The 24,234-nt window shown below is 40.3% G+C and overlaps 1 protein-coding gene across 4 annotated transcripts in view; it reads right to left on the bottom strand.

Moving 5' to 3' along the window:
• Positions 1 to 1,082: 1,082 nt before the first annotated feature.
• The window catches only part of PTPRJ (protein tyrosine phosphatase receptor type J), a 70,720-nt gene continuing 47,568 nt past the window's right edge, over positions 1,083 to 24,234 (bottom strand). For 3 of the 4 annotated variants that reach the window (XM_052693228.1, XM_052693231.1, XM_052693230.1), the window contains 19 exons: positions 23,949 to 24,209; positions 23,121 to 23,387; positions 21,951 to 22,217; positions 20,615 to 20,881; positions 19,128 to 19,394; positions 17,891 to 18,178; positions 16,296 to 16,430; positions 13,267 to 13,471; positions 13,035 to 13,153; positions 12,390 to 12,477; positions 11,358 to 11,399; positions 10,367 to 10,454; positions 8,684 to 8,774; positions 7,816 to 7,889; positions 7,543 to 7,677; positions 6,916 to 7,035; positions 6,197 to 6,357; positions 5,004 to 5,139; positions 1,083 to 4,273 (listed from right to left, as the gene is read on the bottom strand). In XM_052693228.1, the coding sequence (XP_052549188.1) occupies positions 4,115 to 4,273; positions 5,004 to 5,139; positions 6,197 to 6,357; positions 6,916 to 7,035; positions 7,543 to 7,677; positions 7,816 to 7,889; positions 8,684 to 8,774; positions 10,367 to 10,454; positions 11,358 to 11,399; positions 12,390 to 12,477; positions 13,035 to 13,153; positions 13,267 to 13,471; positions 16,296 to 16,430; positions 17,891 to 18,178; positions 19,128 to 19,394; positions 20,615 to 20,881; positions 21,951 to 22,217; positions 23,121 to 23,387; positions 23,949 to 24,209 (3,170 nt within the window). In that variant the 3' untranslated portion in view covers positions 1,083 to 4,114. The remainder of the gene's footprint in view (positions 4,274 to 5,003; positions 5,140 to 6,196; positions 6,358 to 6,915; positions 7,036 to 7,542; positions 7,678 to 7,815; positions 7,890 to 8,683; positions 8,775 to 10,366; positions 10,455 to 11,357; positions 11,400 to 12,389; positions 12,478 to 13,034; positions 13,154 to 13,266; positions 13,472 to 16,295; positions 16,431 to 17,890; positions 18,179 to 19,127; positions 19,395 to 20,614; positions 20,882 to 21,950; positions 22,218 to 23,120; positions 23,388 to 23,948; positions 24,210 to 24,234) is intronic. The other variant, XM_052693232.1, reaches the window with a different exon arrangement.

Raw genomic sequence — 24,234 nt, 5'->3', positions numbered from 1 at the left:
GAACAGTTTGTTAAAGAATTAGTAGATTGAGGATACCTCTAAACGGGCACGTTAGTCACAGTAGCTTCTATAGCAATTCACCACCTTTTAGAATCTATACATGGCTGAAACAGCAGTAGTGGTATTTCCAAAGCTATGAGAATGCACCACTGGATAGATTTCCACACGCCTCATGGTCTACAGGAGCAGCCAGAACAGTTTGAAATATTTGAACTTCAGTACAGCAAACAAGAAGCCTACGTGATGCAAGGAAATAAGCGAGGAATTTTGCTCCCTAGGTCTCCATGAAGCACAGTGCCCATGGCAATGGAAGTCAGCTGCTACCGGTCCTGCATGGAAGATGCATCAACGTGGTTTCCCTCCTCCACAAGGCTCACTGAGAGTGGTCAGACAAGCATCGTGTGCCTGGCACATGCACCCACTGGAAGATTACAGGATAATCATCTCACTCTTCACATCTCACCACAGTCATTTCAGAAAAAGCAGCACGGTTGCCATGTAGGGTCACACGATCTTACAGTAAGCATCAGCACCCTGTGATGAACTGGAAAGATGCTGAGTGCCAGCACCACCCTTCAGGCATGTGATTTTCCTTGGGAGTGATTCAGATGACAACCAGGAAAGGAGACTAAGAATTCTAACAGAACTGGACTTAGCTGAGATGTTTCGTGTGCACCTACAGTTGGGTCATTTGTAATCCTGTGCCTTTCTGGAAGTAATTGAGTGCTAGAAACACTGGCTCTCACCAAAGGTCATCTCTGTGAATAGAAAACTTCTGATGGAGTTTAGATGAAGGCTTTGTTCCTTTACATGGTACCAAACTCTTTGTTCAGAGAAAGGTCAGGGTCCTGATCCTGCCAATTAAATCTTAGTGACAGAGTTTAGTGACCTGTTGACTTGTTTAGGGAGCTGTTTGGCTTTGAAAGTGATGCAACACAACTCAAACACCACCTCAGAGGTTTTTCACCCACTTTCTTTACCAACTCTAAAGCCTTTCTAAATGCAATACAGGTACCTTGGCAAACTAGTTTTCTTTCAAAAGAAAATGAAAAGAAAACCAAGAAAGCAAAAATGACAGAAAGTGCTCCAGATGATGCTTTTTAATCGTTACTTTTATATTTTTAAAAACAAATCAAATTTAAAAAAACCAACATTTTAGACATGTGCTGAAATTTCCTGTACAACAAATATGAAAACAATAAAATTTGTACATCATTTCAAGATATTTAACTAACAGTCACTTATTTGAAACACATCAACTTTTCCCTTCTTAAGCAGGCCCCAAATGGGAAAAAGGCTGAAAAAGAAATTCAGGAGATGCAATTACCACACAGTGGAACTTTGAGCCTGGAAAGTGAATAGATGTAGATAAGCAACAGCAAGAGAAAACACTGGGTGAAGAGACAGGTCACAGCAATTGCAACACAGAGAACTTCAGAATGCGGTGAAAAAAAATCTGCAGGAATTCAAGTCTTGGCCAACAGGGATCCACAAGAGATCCCTAATAGAGGATTTCCTGCAATCCTGTTCTTCCCACAGACATATGCTATGAGGTGTTTCCAACTTACTCACATTGACAGTAAATCCAACTCTGTCTAAAACATTTTAAGCCTTACCAACTTTTTCCACTTCTATTTGGGATCAGCAGGTCGTTTAGTTTCAACTTGAGTCCCTTGCAAGAACGATTCACTTTCAGGAAAAAAAATTAAATCACAGAATTGTTGAAGTGAATGCCATTGCATTAAAAATGGATACCCCTTAGATGATGACAAGTGAAATTTTGGCACCTGTTTCCAACATCAAAACAATGGGTTAGATACTTCTATTTTCTGCAAGACTATATGGGTGGCGGCTAGACAGAAATGCTTCCTATTCTAGTTAGTTTTCATAGGTTCCACTGCAACATAATACAAAGGCAGGATCCAAAGTAGGATTCATCTCCCCCTCTTCTACGCTGTATAAAAGAGGGGTCTTCTGAAGCAGCAGACAAGCTCCTGGAGATGAGGAATAATGAATACTGACTCTGTGCTCTGCACAGATGTGTAATATTTAGAAGACAGAAAGAAATAAAGTAACTGTAAAGGGCAGACTTTCTGCCTTCCCAGTTCCTTTGGAATGGTTCTTTTTGGTCCCAGTGGCTTATTTGTCATGTGAGCTCTATGAGATCCCCTATGTGGAACACCATTTTGGGTGGGGTTAGGCAGGATCACTAACCTCATGGATCTGGCTTGTTTTTGTGGGTATTTATGTGTGCGTGTTGATTTTAAAAAAAAAGAAAAAAAGAAAAAAAAGGAAGAAAAAAAAAATTCAAGAATCCACAAGCAGCTGCTATGAGAAAAAAAGCTGAAGCACTTTGTGGTTGGTCCTCCAGATTTGCTCGCACAACATACCACAGTTTCACACTGTTGTCGAGCTCCTCTGGTTACCTGTAACGTTACAGCTCTGCACCAGGAATTCCTAGATTTTCCTGAATTCTAAGTATAGGAGCTATTTCTGACAACTCTGCCAAAAACTAAGAAAGAAACAAACAAACAAACAAAAAAAAAAAGCAGCAGAATTCCAGGGACTCTGGTTATTAAACCCTTCACAAGATTTTCACCGCTTGATAGCTCTTCTATAGCGCTATTCCAAAACTTCATATTCCTTTGCGATGCAAACAGTGCAATGATCCAAAGGTCAAAAAAACCCTACATGCCCTCCAAAGTACTTCAGAAGTCCTTCATTGGTAATGCCTTCATAAGTCTAGCAGTCATGTACCAGCAAAATCAATCTCGTCAAATCCTTGGCTTGCAAAATCAGCAACTCTGGGTTTTCCGCACGTTTGTTCTGTTTTTAAAAGGACCAGTTAAAATAACAGCAGCAGTACATTGCAAACAACTATAAAACAATTACATTGTATTAATGAGATGCAGGTGGGTAAGATGTGCTTCAGTTCTGAATGGCTAAAACAAGCAAGAAATTGGTCTTTACAGCAGAATTTTGTGCAATTCATTTTGGTAGTATCAGTAAAGCCAGTCAATCTGTTTGGGAGCGCTTGGACACTTGGAAACTTAGTTCAGCATTTTCACAGATTTATACATCTGAGGAAAAACAACAACAATGATAAAAAGACACGAACCTGAGTAAAACTCTATTAGAATAGAGCAATCATTATTCAGTAAATCATATATTGCACCTTTAAATAAATCATCATTGTATAAAAACAGGAATATCAACCAGGACCAGGGAGGAGCTATTCTGTCCTTCATACACACCCACACACACCCCTGCACACACATCCATGTACACACTTGCTCAGTTTTTCACTACAGTTAAAGCTCTGAGTGACACATCACACTCCTTTTCCTCTAGCAGAGGCACCAAAACATTAAGGCAGGGGATATTTGTGGTGAAATGCAAAAACAAAGCTCACCTCCAAACTTCTGGAGAGTCCTGCCAACAGTGCAACTACAGTTAAGTTTGACATAAGCCTTATTTAAAAATCTGTGTTCTCATTTCAAGAGTTTCAGTACAAAAATAGAATCTCTGCTGTTTGTTTTTTTTTTTTTTTTTCTAGAGTAGCAACTAGAAAAGGCACAATTTCCAAGTACAAATGTCCATTTGGAGGAGGTGTTTGTACTCCTTTTTTAAATAAAAAGGAAAATTCAGAAAAAAAAAAATAAATCACAGAGGCACATATCTATTAGCTAGGTAACCAGATACAGCAGATAAAATATGTTCCCAAAACTTATAATTAAATATATTAAAACAGCCCACAAGCCTGTTGTCTGTAAATGAAATCATATAAAATTGTAATAAAAAGCTTGTGTTATTATTTTAATATTTAAATTCTAGTTCCTTGTTCGCACTGCAAATGCTATTTCACCTATCAGTACTGTTAAATTCCCAAGAAAAATCAGAATTCCTCTGTTAACTTTAAATAGTTTTTCTTTTTTATCGATCCATGGCTCCTGCCAGTATTGTCTTTTTTTTTCCTCCAGAAGATCACTTCTTCATATGAGGACAGAACTGGAGAAACCAGACACGAGACACTGCACACAATCCTGGAAAATGTAAGAACATCTCCCTTTCTCATGCACAGACAGCAACTCCTGGAGACTGCGTTGTGTCCTGGTTACGCATGATAGCCATTAGCCTTCCCAAAAGCTGGTCCAGGTGTGAAATTTTCATAGATTGCCATTGCTGTTGTGTTTTGATAAATAAGGTCTGTTTTCTTCTCTTTCTGTGATCTAATAATATCCATGACGCACTGGTTTAGGAAGACATATTGGTCCTATGGGAGAAAAGTAATAAAGAGAATAATACAATTCTAGCAAATGACTGATTTGGAAAGTAATCCTGCTGCTGAATCTAAGTTTTGCTTTTTGGATGCATTGCACTGGAGGTTATCACACAGTTTGTTTTTGAAAGGTATACTTCACAGGAAATGGAGCTAGAAAGGATCTCATGATATCATCTAAGCAACCCCTAGTAAAAAAACACTAGGATTGTATTTACTGCCTCTCTTAACATCTCATTAAAAGATTTTCACAAAGATTTTACAGACTTTTCCAAATCAACTTGAGTTAATCCACACACGTTTTCAGATGAAAGCAGTAGTTCCAACAGGAACATGTATGTTCCTGAAGAACAAAAAAGACGCATGCAAAGGCCCCTTGACTTAAAGTTATCCTCATAGCTACAGGCCAGAATTAAATTCAAAAAGGTAGAACAAGCTGGAAAAAATCTTTTTCAAGATATGATTCTATTTAAAAATGCCAGTACTTCAAACTACCCTGTAATGAGAGTGCTTAGATCTACAAACTTCAGTACAACTCTCGTGGCTGCAAGGACTTTTGTAGAAAGAAATGAGGCAGGTAGGAGAGAAGTTTAAATAAGGGCGATTTCAGATTGCCCCACAATGTCTCATCATCCTGTAGTTTTGAGCTACAATCTTGAATCTACCTTTTCTGGACAGATGTGCCTATTTGAGAAACAGGACGCTGGATAAAAAGTAGTCTTACCTCAGTTTGCACCATTAGAGGTCGGTGCATTCGAAGATCATACACCACTCCATACACATCCACAGTATTCTCCATTTCAATCTGCTGAATCAGGCGGTCAATGGCAATAAATGTTCCTGTCCTCCCAACACCAGCACTGCAAGGACACAGAGAAGTTATTTACTGCTTTCTCTCAACTACCAGCTCACCTGTGGTCTGATGAAAAGCAAATGAAGTTAGCAAAATGTTCTCTGTTATTTCAATGGCACAAGTGTCCAAGTCTGTGTGGACTGTGTGGACTGTTCAGTCCAGAGAGATGGTCTTTACCATGACCAAGAGGGGAGGAGGGACATCCTTCTGGGCTTCCAAGCTTGCAGCTTGCACAAGATCACATATTAATGCACTTGAAAAGGCAACTCTTTCACCTAAATTTCCCAGGCTAGGAAAGAGAGCCCATTCTAATGAAATTTCACACTGTGTCATTGCTATCTACATAAGCCACTCTGAAAGTAATGCCTCCTATTTATTTCCATTGAAACAACAACAACAGATACAAAGAGCATAATAACAGTATTTGATAGAGCAAATTATCAGCTACTATTCTTCAACACAGTCATCACTATTAGCTATGCATTTCCACCAGTGATGAAGTAGAGCCTCCACACCACACTTGTAAAAATTTGCACCAGCAGAAGTGACTTACTGTAACCATCAGCACTGCTGAAATGCACCATGTGTTGCCTCACTGTGCTGATGTCCAATGGGTGGTCTCCATAAGCATTCAGTAAGCTTTAGTGAAACTCAGTGGGTGTCATTTTTTCTGCATGGAGGAATTCAATTCCACACTTTTGCTTCAACTGCACTTCAGTGTCAGATGCCATTTTGTCAGACTGCCCCTTTACTGCCACCTGTCACACAGCAATAAAATGTAATGGAATATAGGTGGGAGGGTTCAGCCTCTATTGCCATACCACCAACATTTGTCTTTGATGCTGTGGCCCAACATAATAAAATACGAGGCATTACTTTCAGAGCAGCCACCACACTTAACGCTGCCATGTTTCTGAGGCATGACACAAATGTTCCAAATCAGCAGGGTGAGTATCCTTAAATAGCAGAGACTTGACACATTTATTTCAAATCACACTGAAAAAGAACTGTTCTTAAAACTCCACACAACGAAAGCATGTCTAACATGAATACGTTCTTCCTACCTGCAGTGCACTAGAATAGGAGAGTCAATAGGATTCTGACTGCTGTATTCATGAACAAGATGTCTAAAGTTGATTAGCAGGTCTGTTGTCTCTGGCACTCCATGATCTGGCCAGGATGTAAAATGGAACTGACGCACTGTGTGGCTCTCCAGTGTGTCAGCCTAGAGGAACAAGAATGAAAAAAGGAAAACAGAAGTGCTTCAAAAGATAAACAGTAACACTTCCTGTCATTAGTACTACGCAAGACTTGGTTGCATTAAAATTGCCCATTAGAAATTGTGCAGTAATTTTATCTACGTTATTCCAATTCCTCTCTTCCTTCCATTTTAGTAGAGAATACTTTGCAATAATTTCATTTTTCCTTTACTCCAAGATCTTCTCTTCTGCATTACATTTGCTGATGGAGATGGGTCTTGATAGGGCTAATTGTTTGGTCACATTGTTTGGGAAATATTTCAGGTATCTGCATAAAGCACGCATTTTGGGGCAAGTCTCAGGGAGCTGCAGGATCATTGATGTGGCAAGTGGTGACAACCAATAGCAGGCTGGATTTTGCAACTGCTCTTATTCTTTTCTCTCTGATAACTTCCATTTTTACTAAGTTTTTGTGAAATTGTTATATTCTGTCACTCCAGCGTTGCTTGGCATGTGAAGCCCTTGACACAAGAAACCACTTCTATAGATACTTGTATACAACTAACAACTGACAAATTACTCACGTTTTCTACATTGAAGTCCCTTATTGTCCATTCTGGAAGAACAACTTCCGAGACCATTGTCACAATAACGTCACCGTAACTCTTAGATTGTTTGTCTGGCCAGTATTGCTCACATTTCGTCTAAGAAGAGAGTTTAAAGGTTCAACACATTGCACAGAAAAATGAAGCACAGAGAAAAAACAGCAAGACATGGCATGATAGTTTCCTGAGACTCCACATTGGTCTTGACTATTAGATTTAGATAACATGCCCCTCTGAAGTGGGACTGGAAGGTCCTTCACCCCTCCTAATGGCCTATCCCAAGGGAGAAGGAAAATCTACCATAATCATCCTTTAGAGAGAAGAACCCACCCTTAAAAATGGAGATTCCACAACCTACCTGAGACAATCTATTCTGGTCATCAGCAGGTATAAGGGAAAATAGATTTTAAAAAAGGGTTCATTTAATTCAGAAAACAAGCTTCCAGGAAGTGGATGCTTGTTTATAAGAGTAGCCACCCCCCAGCTTATTAGGGAAACAACTAAATTAGAAGAGATACAACTATTCATTTTAATATTAAAAAGAAATGAACAAACCCAAACCAATTAACCAAAAAAAAAAAAAAAAAAAAAAAAGAAATACCATACCCGGGCCTGCTCAACACATTTTGTCAACATGACAATAGAGTAGATATTCTTTTCCCAAATCATGCGCCAGAAGTCTTCTATAGTATTGGGTAAAGGGCCTTGTGCAGCAATAAATGCCTTCTTTGAGCTATATCCCTAGGAAGAAAAAAAGTATACATACACAAACCTTCACCAATGGGCCATTAAAAGCTGATGTTATACATCATATGATCTATTCAGCCCACGTCACAAAAATAACGTGCATTTTTAACTTCAATCAATGAAGCAACTTACAGGCATATAGTTTGCATTAATATAATCATCAGTTGCACAGCTAGGATTTGAAAGTTTAACACGAGAAATATCATCTGCAGAGAGAAAAGGAAAATAAGATTATAAGCACTGGAAACTTTTCAGCAAAACATTTCAGTTCTAACATGGTTTCTAAATAGAAGGTGCTCTGGAACAACGTGCATTCTAACAACGGGAACGTAACTTTAGGAATCTAAAGTAGTGATAACTGAGAGGTTATAATGAATGTCTTCAGAAAAAAATATGTCTGGACAATTAAAAAATTCAGCATATTAAACAGATTCCTAAACATGGTTTGTGTTTTCATACATACACATACATTGCCCAAAATTCACTATAGTTTGAGTCACTACAGAAAAACAGGTAATTCCTCTCCCATGCCATTGCAGTCGAGGTTTTTCCTTAGAAGCACTGCTAAGTGCACTCACTGTTACCCTTGCAGCTTTTCCTCAACACTTTCCTTTGCTGGGATGCAGCTTTCCTTTGCAGCCTGGTAGGGCTTAGGTTAGTAGTTTTCAAAGCTGTCCAGCAGTATCTTAATATTTCTTATAACTCCAATAGATCTGAAGTGCAAGCTTCTCATAAATGAAATATGAAAATGAGATGATTAGAAGAGCAAGTTCTTTTAAAGAACATTTTTGAGGGAAAGCTCTTTAGCTGTCCTCGTCCAGTGACTTCATACAGGATGATCATACAAGGAAAAGAACAGCCTGAATTCATTTATTTAGACACTGGCAAAACTAATTCCTCTTCAAAACCTCTGGGATTAAAACCAAAATTAGCCAAACCCAAGGGTTTTCAATTAAAATCTCAACTAGTAGAAGACATAAAACCCGAGAGTGTAGCTCACATGGTAAGACATTGTTGTATCTATTTTTCCCTCTGTTCTCAGGAATTTCAGCAGCAAATTTGGGCTGATGAACACCAGCAGACTTGAGTTCCTATAGGGAAAGAAAGATTCATGAGCACCCGGTTCTGGTTTAGGAAACATAAAACACAACTGAAACAGACAAATACTTCAAACACTCTCGGACTTTGTTGTAAAAGCAGCCATGTTAAACTGGACTAAATGATGACAACAATCAGCTTTTTACAAACAGAGCAGGAGGGTGGCAGCAGCGAAGTTCACAGATAAGAGATTAATACAGAATGGAGGAGTAATAGCATGTTTAAAGCCCAAAAATGGACTTTAAGAACCCAGTAATAATTTGGAAAAATACACAACACCAGCATTAACTGATTCTAACCCCAAGGCAAAGACCTCATTTAGCATGCGGTATGAAAGCATTACAGGGAGAAAGGGAGCAAGTTACATTATGAAAGGACCGAAGAAGAAAGCAAAATCTGGGAGGAGAGCAGGGTGGAGCACCAGCCTACAAGATACAATGAAAGGGACAGAATTTCATCTGAAAAGAGGGAGAATGGCAGTTTCAAGGGAGGAGAAAAGACAAAATTACGTAAGAGAAGTCCTGACAACACAAAATCCTTCAACGACAACACAAACAGTTGGTTACTGCCTTTTGCATTTCATAGCAATTGAGCTATCTTCATAGAAAAGGTGCTCCAGCCCTTGGACCATCTTTGTGGCCCTCCTCTGAACCCTCTTCAAAAGCTCCACACCCCTTCTGTGTGACTTGGATGCAGTACTCCATCTGCAGCCTCACGAGGACAGAAGAGAGGGAGACAATCACCTCCCTCACCTTGCTGGCCATCCCTCTCCTGATGGGACACACGGTACCATTGGCCTTCCAGGCTGCAAATGCATGCTGCTGGCTCATGTCAAGTTTGTCAACAACCAAGACCCCTAAGTCCTTGTCAGGGCTGCTCTCAAGGAGTTCTCCTCCCAGTTTGTATACATATCTGGGATTACCTCCACCCAAGTGCAAAAGCTTGCACTTAGCTTTGCTGAACCTCACTAGGTTCACAAGGGCCCACCTTTCGAGTTCATCAGGGCCCTTCTGGATGGCATCCCTTCCTTCTGCTGTATCAACCACACTGCTCAGCTTGGTGTTGCCAGCAAACTTGCTGAGGGTTCACTATATCATCTATGTTACCGATAAAGATTGTGCATATTTTGATGATTATTATCTACTTCAACATATTATGTGTGGTCTGTCACACATAATCCATTAAAGAAACTTGTTATTAGTAAAAGATGGATCTTGTTGTATAGAAAAAAAACCAACAACGATGAAATAAAGTGGAGAGAAGTGAAATGACATTCCCACAGTGCAAACATCAGTAATGCGACTAGGGCAAATGCTTTGGAGCTCTTGCCAAGAGTTTCGAGCAACAGGCCATGCTATAACTCAGAGGCAGATTTAATGGTTCAGGATGTGAAGTATTTATCATGCACTTCAACTAAACTTAGAGCTGAATCAAGTAAGGGAATGCTATGCATGCAGCTGAATGATGTCTATAACAAGGGTCCCTTCTTCTCTTCCCCTTCAGTAAACATCACACACTATAAAGGGAAGCTAATTTGCTTCCCAAAAATATTAGCCAAGAAGCTCTCCCCAGTGAGGACACACACCTCATACTCTTCAGCAAAACCACAGTTGGAGTCTGCTTGCTGCTTCTTAAAGTAGGACTCAAAGTTCTCTACTTTAATCATTTTTGATCTGAAATGAGAAAAGTCTTGTATTGGTGACTGATACTAAGTAAATAAGTCATGAATCCAGTGAATGTACTACAAAAATGGTTTACTTACTTCTTTATTCTTCAGGGGAGAGCGAGGCAGGGAAAGAAAAAAGGTTGATTAGACACATGCAGTTGTATATTTCACTACGCGATTCTAAGAACAAAGGCATGACTGTTAGTAGCACCCACCAAACTGCATTTACAGGAGACAGGATATAAAGGCAGAGCATTTAAATGATCGGTTCTGGCCGAGGAGAAAATGGTGCATCCTTCAGGAAAAGGATCTGATAGAAGGTGTCGGTCAGCTATGTGTGTACTCCCCTTCCATCAGATTGGCCTCATTCTCTGGCGTATTTTATTCTAACTATCAAAGTTACACTGGTGAAACTCAATGGGATGCTCAGGGTAGGTCTTTTCATAAAATAAATAGATGCATGAACCAATAACCTGGTTCAATTGTACTGCCCTGATTTTCAATATGTTGTGGTTACCCTCCCATGGCCATCTACTACCATTACACATCATCTCAATCAGCTCAGCTCAAAGTAGCCACAAACTAAAGGAAAGTATGGGACGCAGTGCAAATTTTTGCTTATAAGCCCTTTATCAACAGCTTGGACTGTTTTGTTTTCTCAGTGTGTTCAGAGGTTTGTGTTTCATGAAAACATTCTACTTTTCAAAACTATATGGGGTATTTGTGTAACTAATGCTGATTCATGAAGCAAGCATTAAGTCTTATCAATTTCATTATTTTCAGTCTGCAGGCTTGAGTCAGGTTTCATGCAAAATCACACATGAAACTGCACAGAAAACAAGCATTACACGGGTACACGGGAAGTTTTGCATGTATTACTTGAGCTCAAGAAACATTTAAAGAGACTTACTTAATTGGAGAAAAAGACACTTCAGTATTTCTTTTATCTTTCCTATGAGAAGAGAAAAACACAACATGCTCATAGGAGAATTTAAAGGAAAGCATATGAGATTTCTGATGATATATTTCATGTGTCTGCTCAGAACTGTGTCTTGTAAGGCATCTCACTCTGCACAAAATACTCCTGAGGCAAACCTTACACCTGCTGTGAAATTAAAATACCTTGTAATTCTTTCACCAATGTTTTACAACGGAACTGTATCTTTTTACTGGAACCAGAGCAAAATACCTGAACGCAAAGCACAGGTTTGCTGAAAAAAGTACATCCAAGGGATTTGCATCATCATCATCTCTCTTGAATCACTACTCCTCCCAGAACCCCTAACATTAATGTTCAATAGTGATGTATCAGTTGTACTGAAGGTGGAAGTTGGAAAAAAAATACATGTGCCATAGCTACTGGACACAGGAAACCTGTCCTAACAACAACTATGTGCAGAAACTAAGAAAAAATGGCCTAAAGACCCTACAGGTAACTCTTTAGAAGGGATGCATCACACAGTCAGCAGCAGGAAAAAGCCTCTGTAGAATGTGGGAGACCAGCTCAAACCTTAAGACAACTAATCAGCTTTTGGAAACTCCAGAATTAGAAGTTCAAGCAACAAACAAACAAGCAATTAAGAAGAGCCGTTGCTGAATATTTTCTAATAAAAGCACCTGTGATACAACTATATAATGTCTGTTAGCACAACAATCTGATGTTTGCTCACTTCTAACTTCAGAAGCATGCACAAGTTCCCAAGAGCTAAACAAATCTGCTCTCAACTCATTGGACATAGCTATAGATTGAACAAAGTAACTGACCTAATCTGATGCAAAAACTCTGATCTGTAACAAAAAAAGATTTTAAATAGAATGTACTTTAAATGGTGAAAGCAGATAAAACAGGAACAGAGGAAGAGAGGCCTTTTTTTTTTTTTAAGATACAGAAATGACATACTGATATTCCTTAACACAGCAAACAAAATAATGAACACTTTACCTTCTCCTCCTCCAGAATATGTAACCCCCTATAGCTACTACAGCCAATATAGCTAAAAGGCATCCAATAACGGCTCCAGCAATAACACCTTGTAAAAGAGAACAAGTATTACTCATCACTTATTTACCTCTTTGACAGTGCTCTAAATCAATCAACACACTATAAGAGAACCTAGCAAGTGACAAAAAACACTCTGCTCTACAAGGAACTTCTTCACTGTGTCCTTTGGCAGTACCAGTATTGAAAGCTCATTAAGAAATAATAAGACAAAATTGACAAATTAATTAAAAAAATAAGTCAAGGGATCAGTATTTGTGTTCTGATACACCCACTTGTAATTTAACAGAATTGTTAGAAAAATAGTGTCATAGAAATAGAAAAGTCACACAGTGTCATCATGTTTTGCATGCCATAAGTAGCACAGGTTTTTGTTACTGCCATATTGGAAGTCATACTTGGAAAAAAAGAAGCCACCTGTAGGACTAGTTAGATATGATTTTACTGAGCAGTGACACTTCAAAACTAGAAAGGAACAGCCCAACACAGGCAGATCAATTAGTGTTTCGCTATCACAAAACCTATTGTAATTAAGCAATCTCCAAACACTGTGCACGTGTAAAACTGCCAATCCTACATTAACTATACCTGGATCCTGGGGTAATGAAACCACCTCGGAACACCGTGAAAACGACACATAACTTTGTTCTCCCATAATTTTGTTGGCCACAGTAAAGTTTATGTTAGTGAAACCTGCAACACTTGCCCTGTTAATAAGGGAGAAAAAAACAACACATACATGACATGGTTTTAATAGCCATAGGCAAGATCTATGATTTCTTCATTATCTTCTTGCTTTCAACAGCAGCAAGATAAATACCTGTACGAATGAAGAGGAATCAACGGTCCATTTTCATAGCCATACATGGTGTTTCCCTTGCCTACATCAACAATGTTGTGCCCATTCTGAGAATTGAAAGATGTCATCTCCTCTACGTCTATGACATATGTCACATAGGTAGCTGTCATCTTCTGCTTGAAATCGTTGTATGTGTAGCTCAAATCAGACTTTGAAGGCCAACAACCTTCAGGAAAAACAAGGATATAAGTGGTACACATAACACACTATTTTTGTGATCACCAGCACAGTTGGAGAACATGTCACATTAACCACAATTTTGATTGCTCCACAAGCACTGCCTGAAACAAAAAACTGAGGGCAACACACAGCCTCAGAAATTCCTTCTGCTGCAGTGCAATTTACTTGGCTGCCTTTCCCTACTTTCTGGTGTCATTCATTTAATCTCCTTTCGGTTTTACTCCTCCCAATCACAGTAAAGCTTCTCTGTGAAGGCATGTTAGTGATGGATTCTGAGTATTTGTGGACAACTTCTGCTACACACGTCAGTTATGTCCATACTCTATCAAATAAATATCAAAGGTTGAGAATACTCCACAAATAAGTAAAAGGACAGAAAAAGCAATTTGAGCTTGATAACATCATGCTATTCAAACAGCACCAAGTTTAATTCAGGGTGATGATAAACTCATCCTGGCCTCTACTATCTTGCTGTGTCTGACATAGTCTTTTCATCTAAACCCTGAGAAATGAAGGAGTTTTATGTTTTCGCTTGCCATAGAGACAGATCAGATAAAACAATCAGTGAGAAAAATAGTTTCTCTTCAAAAAGACTCAGAAAAACAGGATAATGTAATCAAACAGTGATCAACAGGATACCAGTTGCAGAACAGCATCACTTTGTTCAGTGCCTGCTGTTAAAAGATGAACCCCAGAAATTTGAGGCAGATTCTATAGCTGGGATGTGTGATGTAAGTGATGACAACACAGCTCAAACTACCAGTTGTCTGACAACTCAAGAGTAAACAAAATGACTAAAAATATTCCAAGTGCTATGAAAAAGCATCTTCCCCACATAATTGAAGTTCACTTACATTGCTTTCTGTTGATTGCCTTTACAAAGCTAAAGCTCCTTTAGAAGCAGATACAGCATTGAATTCATCCTTAAAAAGGAGAAGTTGTAAAGGAGTTCTGAAAGGTTACAAAGTGAAGAAGCAAGTTTTCTACCACTGCATAGATAAAATTTGATCTGACATGCACTGCAAGCAATAGCAAAGCTCCTAGTAATTGTTGCTGTGTAAGAACAACGTACAACATAGCTCTCTGAAAGCACTAATTTTTTCACAGTAAAAACAACTGAGATTGGAATTAACTTAGTCACCTAGAAATGAATATTCAGTAACACTGTAAATACTTGTGATGTCCTGTCTGGTTCCTAGTTCCATTCCAAATGGATGTACATGGTCCCTAGCTTCTTTCCAAAAGGACATACAGCCCAAGTTATATCTGCACTTCTCCGTGAATGTCTTGGTTTTCACTCTAGGGTATCTTATCCATCTTTTGCTTATATGAAAGAATGAACAGTCCCCTCTATTTATCCCAAAAGTAATTATGTCTGCTTTGAGACAGAGAAACACAATTCAAATGCATTAATACTATCCAAACACCAAAAAATGAAGTTATGTTTGACCTTAAGGATGTTTTCTTCTCCTACCAAAGCACTGATTGGATTCCATAAACGTGCAGAATCTTTGTTCCCTAATTCTCTCAAACAAATCTTCAAATTTCACTTACTTGAATTCTTTACAGTCAAAACTACACGGAATAATACACTGAATATCATCAAGACTAAAGAAGACTGGTTGAAAATACAAGCAGAGTTATCACTGTGTGTAAGACATTGACATTCAAATCAGCAACTCCAAGGCAGCTAAGTCACATCTGAAAAAATAGGAATTTTCTGTACTTTCATACTATAGATAGCTGGGCATTTCTTGGACATATATTATATGGAAAACCACAGAAGAAAGATCTACAAATTGCTGCATGATGAATTTCCATTGTTAAAACAAAGGATAAGCAGAAATGTCACAATCTACTTGGGGAAAGTTATCTCCACCAGTTTGCTACTCCTTCAACGTGCAGTAATAAATGAAAAGATCAACCTGAACCTACACTGTAAAGTTATGTTCCTTTATTTTATGATTTCTCTCTAGACTTTCACCAATTATAGAAGCTTCGATCCTTTAAAGTTGTGATTCTTATAGACTATTATCTAGCTTTCTATACAAGTAATGCTGACAATGTTACTCAAGCCTTCCACCTGCATCCAATCTTTCTCAGTTAAAGTGTTTTAAGTCAAAAGGAAAGTTCTCTCTCCCTATAAGCAGAAAAAAAAAAACACCAAACCACATTTTGAAACTGCTTATATTATTAATTCTGAAAATTATCTCCTTGGGGAAAAGGATTCTACAGTCTTGTAGCAGCAAGTGGTAATACATAATACATACAATGTGTAGCAGCACAGTGGTAATACATAAGAGTCTCATCTACAAGGACAACTTAGGCTGAAAATAAGGCAGAGTGAAAACAGTGGCTTTCTGAAAACAAGGAATGATCTTACTTCCCTCAAGCAATGTACTTACCTCATCATTTCTGAAAGATGATTGAAAACACTGAGTCTTTTATTCTCTCCATTTAACATACACATAAGGATATAAGGAAAAAGCCTCTTTACAGTGAGAGTGGTGAGGCACTGGAACAGGTTGCCTGGAGATGTGGTTGATGCCCCAACCCTGAAGACATTCAAGACAAAACTGAATCGAGCCTGGGCAACCTGATCTAAGTGTGGTGTCCCTGTCCATTGCAGGGGAGTTAGACTAGATGGCCCTCAGAGGTCCCTTGCAACTCTAAGGATTCTATGATTCTATGAACATCTACTTTAAAGTCTAAAACATAGAAAATTCACTACAGTAAATTTTTTGTCCTAATAAAATGCTGTCTGATGAAGTTATTTCACGCAGCTGGGAGACAATATTATAACAACTTACCTCCTGCTTCAGTTATGATCATTACTGCATAAGCTTTTAATGGTCCATTCACTGACTCAAAGTCAGGAAACTCAACAGTCAGTGAGTTGTGACTGACTGCCTTGACTACAGGAGCTTCGTTTGGAACAGGTGGATCTATAAACAGACAAATATGCATATTCTTAGTACTTCAATGACAGACAAAGATAAGTTTTTCAAACAAGAAAATGTTCTTATAATGACATTGTTCATAGCATGCATATAGAATCATTTAGGTTGGAAAAGACTGCTAAGATCATCAACCCTAACCATTCATGTAACTACCAAATCCATCACCAAACCAAGGCCCTCATTGCAATGTTCACACATTTCTTAAACACCTCTAAGGATAGAAACTCCTCACTTCCCTTGGAAGGCTGTTCCAAAGCCTAATCACCCTTTCCATTGAGAAATTCTCCCTGATACCAAACCTAAACCTCCCCTGGCACATCTTGAGGCTGTTTCCATGAATCCAATTACCTGTCACCTAAGAAAAGAGACCGACATCTTCCTCACTGCAGCCCTCTTTCTTCTCCAGACTAAACTGCACCATTTCCTCCAAATGTCTTGTTTTCAAATTAGGCCATTCTCCAGATTTGTTGTTCTTTTCTGAATGTGTTCTGGCAACTCTTGTACTGAGGGGCTCCAAAGCCAAACACAGTATTCAAGATGCAAATTCACCAGTCTCTCTGTACTCAGCACTCCTGCTGACCATGCTGTTTTTGACACAGGCATGTATGCCATCAGTCTTCTGAGCCACCTGGGCATACTACTACTCCCATGCTATGTATTGCCCAGCTCCTCCAGGTCTTTTCTGCTAGTCTGCCTTCCAGCCACTCTTCTGCAAGACTGTACTGCTGCATAGGGTTGTCCTGATGAAACTGCAGCACCCAGAACTTAGCCTTATTGAAGGCCATGTAACTGGATATGGTCCCTCAATTTAATCTACCCAGATCCATCTGCAAAGCCTTTCTACCTGCCCAACTGACAACTTACCACAGGTGCACTTGATCTCATCAAGATCATCTACATAAAAATTACAAAAAACTACCCTTAATACTGAGACCTAGGGAATCCAACTTGTCACTAACAGGATTCACATTCACAATGACCTCCCAGGACTGGCCATCCAGCCTACTTTTTACCCAGCAGACAGTGCATCCATCCAAGCCATGCGCAGACAGATTTTCCAGGAGAATACTGTGAGAAATGGTATCAGATGCTTTGGAAAAGCCCAAATAAACAACATCCACATCCTTTCCCTTGTCTACTATGCAGGTCATCTTATCACAGAAGGTAATCAGGCTAGACAAGCAGGACCTGTCTTTCATAAACTCATACTGACTGGGTTATGATAACCTTGTTATCCTATACATGCCATGTGATGGTAATTGAGATGATCTGATTCATGAATTTCCCTGGTCATCACCCCTTATGGTGCATGAGATAGACTTGGCATTAATGTAATACTTTATCAATAAATGCATATGCTGATATATAAAGTTTCTTCTTCTGAAATAGCAAAGTTAATATTTTTGTCCTCAAAATATCTTCTGTTATCTGATCCTAATGCTTACCTGTAATGCTTGTATTACATATTATCTGCACTGGAAGACTTGTTAAATCTTCTGAAACAGTTGTAATATTAACAGTATAGGTTTTGTAATAATCTAAAGGTTGTGTTATGAAGCTTTCTTCTGAGCCTTCTCTCCCACAGAATTGACTGTGCTCATTTTTTGTCCAAGTATCATTAAATATTTCGATATCAAAGCCAGAGTAGCCGCCATAAGGACAGTCCCACTTCAGCATTAGGTAAGATGTATTAGCCACTGCTTCACACTGAAATGAACTCACTGAGGAAGGAACTGGGAAAAAAAAAGAAGAAATCAAATATAGTAGCAAAGAAAAAGCAGGCTGTTTATAAGCTCTTCTGTGTATAAGAATTTGTAAAACGTTGGTATTCCTTTGTAGTTCTAAACAGAGGAAGCTATTGCCTACAGAAAAACAGCATGGATGAGGTGTGTTTAGCACACTGTAAATACACAGACCCCTTCTGCATTAACTCCCTGCAGATTAATTTACTGAGAAAAATGAGGTTGAATAGCTGTTCATCAAAGTCAGCAAAGCTTTCAAATACTGTTCAACGACTGAACAAGAATATTCTTAGACTTGTAAACAAATGGCTAACTCTGTGTAATTACATCGAATGGTTAGTGGCCAACAAATAAAAAAATTGTCTTTGTTATTCATAGCACACTCTGAGATTTACAGATAGCTCTTACAAAAATTTCAGCTGGTCATCTACCATTTGCAGCTCCAGAAATGGACAAATGTGCATACAAACAAAAGAACATGTGGTCAAAGGATGCAGATGTGCTACCATATAATGGAAATGCTACACATGGCCTTACTGGATAGGTATGTTAGAGTGCTACGAACACTGTACATGTGGAAAGTGACCGTAGAGCAGATAAATAATGAAAGAGGAAATAACAGTGAATCCAAAGAACATGCTTAAGAGACTAAAAAGAACCACAACTGACCCCTCAAAACAGCTCCAGAACAAAGGAAGAGGGAGACCAAGAAGAGAGTTACAGCAGGAGCAGCAGCACTTTAGTCACTTTCCAAACAATACACTCTGTGCAAACACATCCCATGAAACTCGTACCCACAGTGACAGCAGGCAGGCAACATGCAGCACCTCTGCCTGTAACAATATCTCAGAGCTCATGCAGGTAGGCAGAATACAGGCAGAGCTGCTGCACAACAAAACACAACCCATCAGCAACACAACTGCAAGAAACAGCCACTTACTTGTATTTTGGCTTATAGATGCTCCTTCTCCTTCCGTCTGACCATCAGCCGCTATTGCAAAGACCGTGAAATTGTAAGAGGTCCCAGGGATTAAACTGGTTACAATACTTTCAGTGACTACTGATGTGGTCTTGTTAATTAGACTTTCACGTGCAACCTCTATCCTGTACGTGTAGGAGGCTGATGCTGTGTCATTCACTGTCCAGGTTAAGTTGACAGAAGTCATAGCAACATATTCTGCCTTGAGACCAAACACCTTGTTGGGCTCTGAGAAAGGCAAGACAACAATCCATCAACCTGCAACAATATCAGCTCACAAATAAAAGAGGAGAAACACAAACACACAGCTACATCACTTTCTTCACTCATCAGAGTGCTGGATCACCAGAGGTTCATGGAGGCTTTGCCATCAATGGGCTTGTAAGAGGAAAATGTGGAAGAGTCATCTTGAGTGGGATTCATCTCCTTCCTGCATTCAGAAGCAAGAGCAGTCATGACTATTGTGCCAGTACTCCCACAGTTTCCCTTGGGAATGTGGAGAGGTGGGCAGGAAGGAGACAATGGTGCAGGGGAATGGGGCAAAAATAGTGCATCTCAGCACAGCTACAGATAACAAAAAAAGATCAATTATCACTGGAAGACAAATGGGAGGGAGGACCTAGGAATCCTTCTGCTTTTTCACTGCTCAAGGCCGCAGGCTCATTTCAACAGCACAAAGAACATCTCCAAGACCCCCTCTACAGCATTTCATTCTCCACCCATCTCCAAACCAGAGTAACCAGTCACTATGGACAGGCAAATCAGGACACACAGACCTTTGGGTAACAACTGGAAAGACAAGAGCACATACATGTGTACGTTTCAGGAGAACAGGAATGACAAGGCGAGCACACGTTGCCACTGAAATACAGCATGGTCACTAACCAGCTGCACTACAGCCTCACAGACCAGCTCCAGAGGTCTCCCCTACAGCACACATGAAGACTTAAAATCCACGGCACAGCCAGCTAACAGGATGGACAAGGCAGTTCTCCTAAGCCAGTGCTGCCCAAAGCTCACTTCTCCACTCCAGATTCCCAGCAGACATGGGTCCCAAAATAACAGAAGACCCCCAGATGCACTCTGTTTTGTGTGTGAGAGCATTAAAGATACAGGTCTGAACTCCATATGTTCTTGGAAGTGAAGATTTGCCTAAACAAATCCCAAGCAGAAAAGGAAGTTCCTCAGGAAGCGTCCTTTCTATGTGCCACAGGTATTGTTAAGAAAATGTATTCCTTCCTGTTTATCAGAGAAAATTGCTTAAGGTTGTTATAAGAATCAGGGTTATGTTCATAATATACACATACCTCCAACTGCAAGCAGCCTGTGTGTAGCAGCTGTGCCAGCAAAGACACTGCACTTCACCGCTCAGAGAATTAAGCAGAGCCCTATGCTGCACAGCAAAATACAGTCTACCAGAAACACAACTACAAGAAAGAGCCACTTACTTGTATACAGGCTTATGGATGCTCCTTCTCCTTCCGTCTCACCATCAGCTGCTACTGCAAAGACTGTGAAAGTGTACGGCGTCCCAGGGGTTAAGCCAGTAATTTCAGTTTCTGTGATATTTGATGTTTCATTGTTAACGGAGGGCCCATTGCTAACCTCTATTCTGTATCTGTAGGTGTCTGATGCTGTGTCATTCACTGTCCAGGTTAAGTTAACAGAAGTCACACCAACATACTCTGCCTTGAGATCAATCACGTTGCTGGGCTCTGGGAAAGGCAAAACAAAAATCCATCAATCTGCAACAATACCTCCTCACAAACAATATGGGAAAGACACAGACACACCACTACTTCACTTTCTTCACATCACGGGTCAATCAGAGTGCAGGAGCACGACAGCAACTGCACCACAGGTTCCTGGAGGGCAGGAAGGACAATGGTGCAGGGGAATGGGGCAAAAATAGAGCATCTCAGCACAGCTAAAGGTAACAAAAAAAGATCAATTATCACTGGAAGACAAATGGGAGGGAGGACCTAGGAACCCTTCTGCTTTTTCCACTGTTCAAGGCCCCAAGCTCACTCCAACAGCACAAAGAACATCTCCAAGACCCCCTCTACAGCATTTCATTCTCCACCCATCTCCAAACCAGGGTAACCAGTCACTGTGGACAGGTAAATCAGGACACACAGACCTTTGGGTAACAACTGGAAAGACAAGAGCACATACATGTGTATGTTTCAGGAGAACAGGAATGACAAGGCGAGCACACGTTGCCACTGAAATACAGCATGGTCACTAACCAGCTGCACTACAGCCTCACAGACCAGCTCCAGAGGTCTCCCCTACAGCACACATGAAGACTTAAAATCCACGGCACAGCCAGCTAACAGGATGGACAAGGCAGTTCTCCTAAGCCAGTGCTGCCCAAAGCTCACTTCTCCACTCCAGATTCCCAGCAGACATGGGTCCCAAAATAACAGAAGACCCCCAGATGCACTCTGTTTTGTGTGTGAGAGCATTAAAAATACGGGTCTGAAGCCTGCATGCTCTATGAATGGAACTTAACTTCACCAAAATTTTGGAGACATTGGTCCTTGGAAAAATTATCTGTTGCAGGCAATAGCAACAAATTCAAATAACAGGATCTGGCTTTTGCTTCTTCTCTTCTCTTATAGCCCACGCTTGATAGATAGCCTGCAATAGGTTCCAGAACGAAAATATCATCTCTGCCCACACCAGCACTGAATTACAAGCCTTGCACAGGTACGCAGAGCCCTGTGATGTACAGCAAAACACAGTCCACCACAAACATGGCTGCAAGAAAATGTCACTTACTTGTATACCAGCTTATGGATGCTCCTTCTCCTTCCGTCTGACCATCAGCTGCGACTGCAAAGACTGTGAAAGTGTACGGCGTCCCAGGGGTTAAGCCAGTAATTTCAGTTTCAGTGATATTTGATGTCTCGTTGCTAACGGAGGGCCCATTTCTAACCTCTATTCTGTATCTGTAGGTGTCTGACGCTGTGTCATTCACTGTCCAGGTTAAGTTAACAGAAGTCACACCAACATACTCTGCCTTGAGATCAAATACTCGTGTCGGCTCTAGGAAATGCAGGAAAACAAACTGTCAAGACAGAGAAACACAGAGAAAAGCCACAACCATATTCACATAGATTGAGCATTAAATGTAGCCAACAAGCACTTCTAAGGTACTGATGCCCTGCTACAGACATGCTGGGACATCTCTGTAAAGGCCTCAGGAACTTTAAAAGAGATTCTCTTTATTTCGTGTCATATGATAGAATATATTTTTCCACAATGGCTTCCCAGAGAGATATAGAAATGGAAATCAAGTAACAAAGCAGAATACAATCCCCCTTATTATTTTGTATTGACTTAGTGTGTTCCCTTGCCACTAATTTATACGGATGTTGCCTGCCCCCTTTCCATACTGGAGCTAAAATGCAAGACAGCTCTTCTCCCATCTGCCCTTCTGATCTGGAAGAAAGGTGCCAGAGCACAAAGCGACAGAAGTGGCAGTACAGTTGATAATGTGATACTAGACACTGTCCCAGCCCACGGGAATCCCAGGCCATGGGCTGTGCAGACAGCTCAAAAGAATCTTAAACAACAAAAGTCTCCCTTGCACACCACAGCCTATGAAAAACCCTATGACAACCTGCTCCAAGAAGCACTGCAGGGAGCCAGTTCAGCCCTAACCTCCAGACAAGGTCATGCTGCTGTAGCAACTAGACTCCTACATATCTCATCAGTTAGGGTGTTCAAGACTAACTGCTCTACAGGCATCTCTCATACAAGCTGAGCCCTTTATCTTTTTAACAGACTGTTTGACATTCATGTTCACAAGAACCTGAAGCAAAGCAACACAGCAGTGAACAACAGTACAAAGCTGGAAAAAAAAAAAAAAAAAAAAAGGAAAAAAAGCAGGACTCTGTTACAAAGTGTTTCTTTACTTGCAGTTGAGAGGTACTAATGGTTTCTTACTTGTGTAGAGGCTTGTGAATGCTCCTTCTCCTTCTGTATGATTATCAGCTGCTACTGCAAAGACTGTGAAAATGTACGGCGTCCCAGGGGTTAAGCCAGTAATCTCAGCCATCGTGACGTTCGATGTCAGGTTGTCATTAAAAGAGACACTTGTAACCTCTATCCTATACGTGTAGGAGGCTGACGCTGTGTCATTCACTGTCCAGGTTAAGTTGACAGAAGTCACACCAACATACTCTGCCTTGAGATCAAGCACCGCACTGGGCTCTGGGAAAGACAAGACAGTAAGCCATCAAACTGCAAGAGCATCTGCTGACAAAAATGACAGAAAAAAAACCAACACGGACACGACACTAATTCACTTCCTTTGGTCAACTGTCAGTAAGAGGGCAGGAACACCAGAGGCTCGTGGAGTTTTGCCACAAATGGGCTTGTAAAGGAAAACTGAAAGAAAAGTCATTCTGAGTGGGATTCATCTCCACTTGGCATTCCACAGAAAGAGCACACATCACAACAGTGCCAGCACTGCCAGGATTTCTTTTGGAGATGTAGAGAGAATGGTATGAAAGAGATGAGGGCTGAGAAGAATATATAGAAGGAATACAATTAAAATGAGCAAACTACAAAACCAATCAGATCAGGGCAATGTTTCTGCTGCATTCTAATATTCCATGTCTTGCAAATAGCCTGCATTGGGCTCCAGGATGAAAACATCACCTCTGCCCACACCAGCACTGAATTACAAGCCTTGCGCAGGTATGCAGAGCCCTGTGATGTACAGCAAAACACAGACCACCACAAACATGGCTGCAAGAAACTGTCACTTACTTGTATACAGGCTTATGGATGCTCCTTCTGTCTCACCATCAGCTGCTACTGCAAAGACTGTGAAAGTGTACGGCGTCCCAGGGGTTAAGCCAGTAATTTCAGTTTCAGTGATATTTGATGTTTCATTGTTAACGGAGTGCCCATTGCTAACCTCTATTCTGTATCTGTAAGTGTCCGAAGCTGTGTCATTCACTATCCAAGTTAAGTTGACAGAAGTCACACCAACATACTCTGCCATGACACGAAGCACCGGGCTGGGCTCTGGGAAAGGCAGGAGAACAAGCCG

This window comes from Tympanuchus pallidicinctus, unplaced genomic scaffold (assembly GCF_026119805.1).
Source record: "Tympanuchus pallidicinctus isolate F22 unplaced genomic scaffold, pur_lepc_1.0 scaffold3, whole genome shotgun sequence".
In the NCBI taxonomy this organism is placed as follows: domain Eukaryota; kingdom Metazoa; phylum Chordata; class Aves; order Galliformes; family Phasianidae; genus Tympanuchus; species Tympanuchus pallidicinctus.
This window is presented reverse-complemented; position numbering and strand designations above follow the sequence as displayed.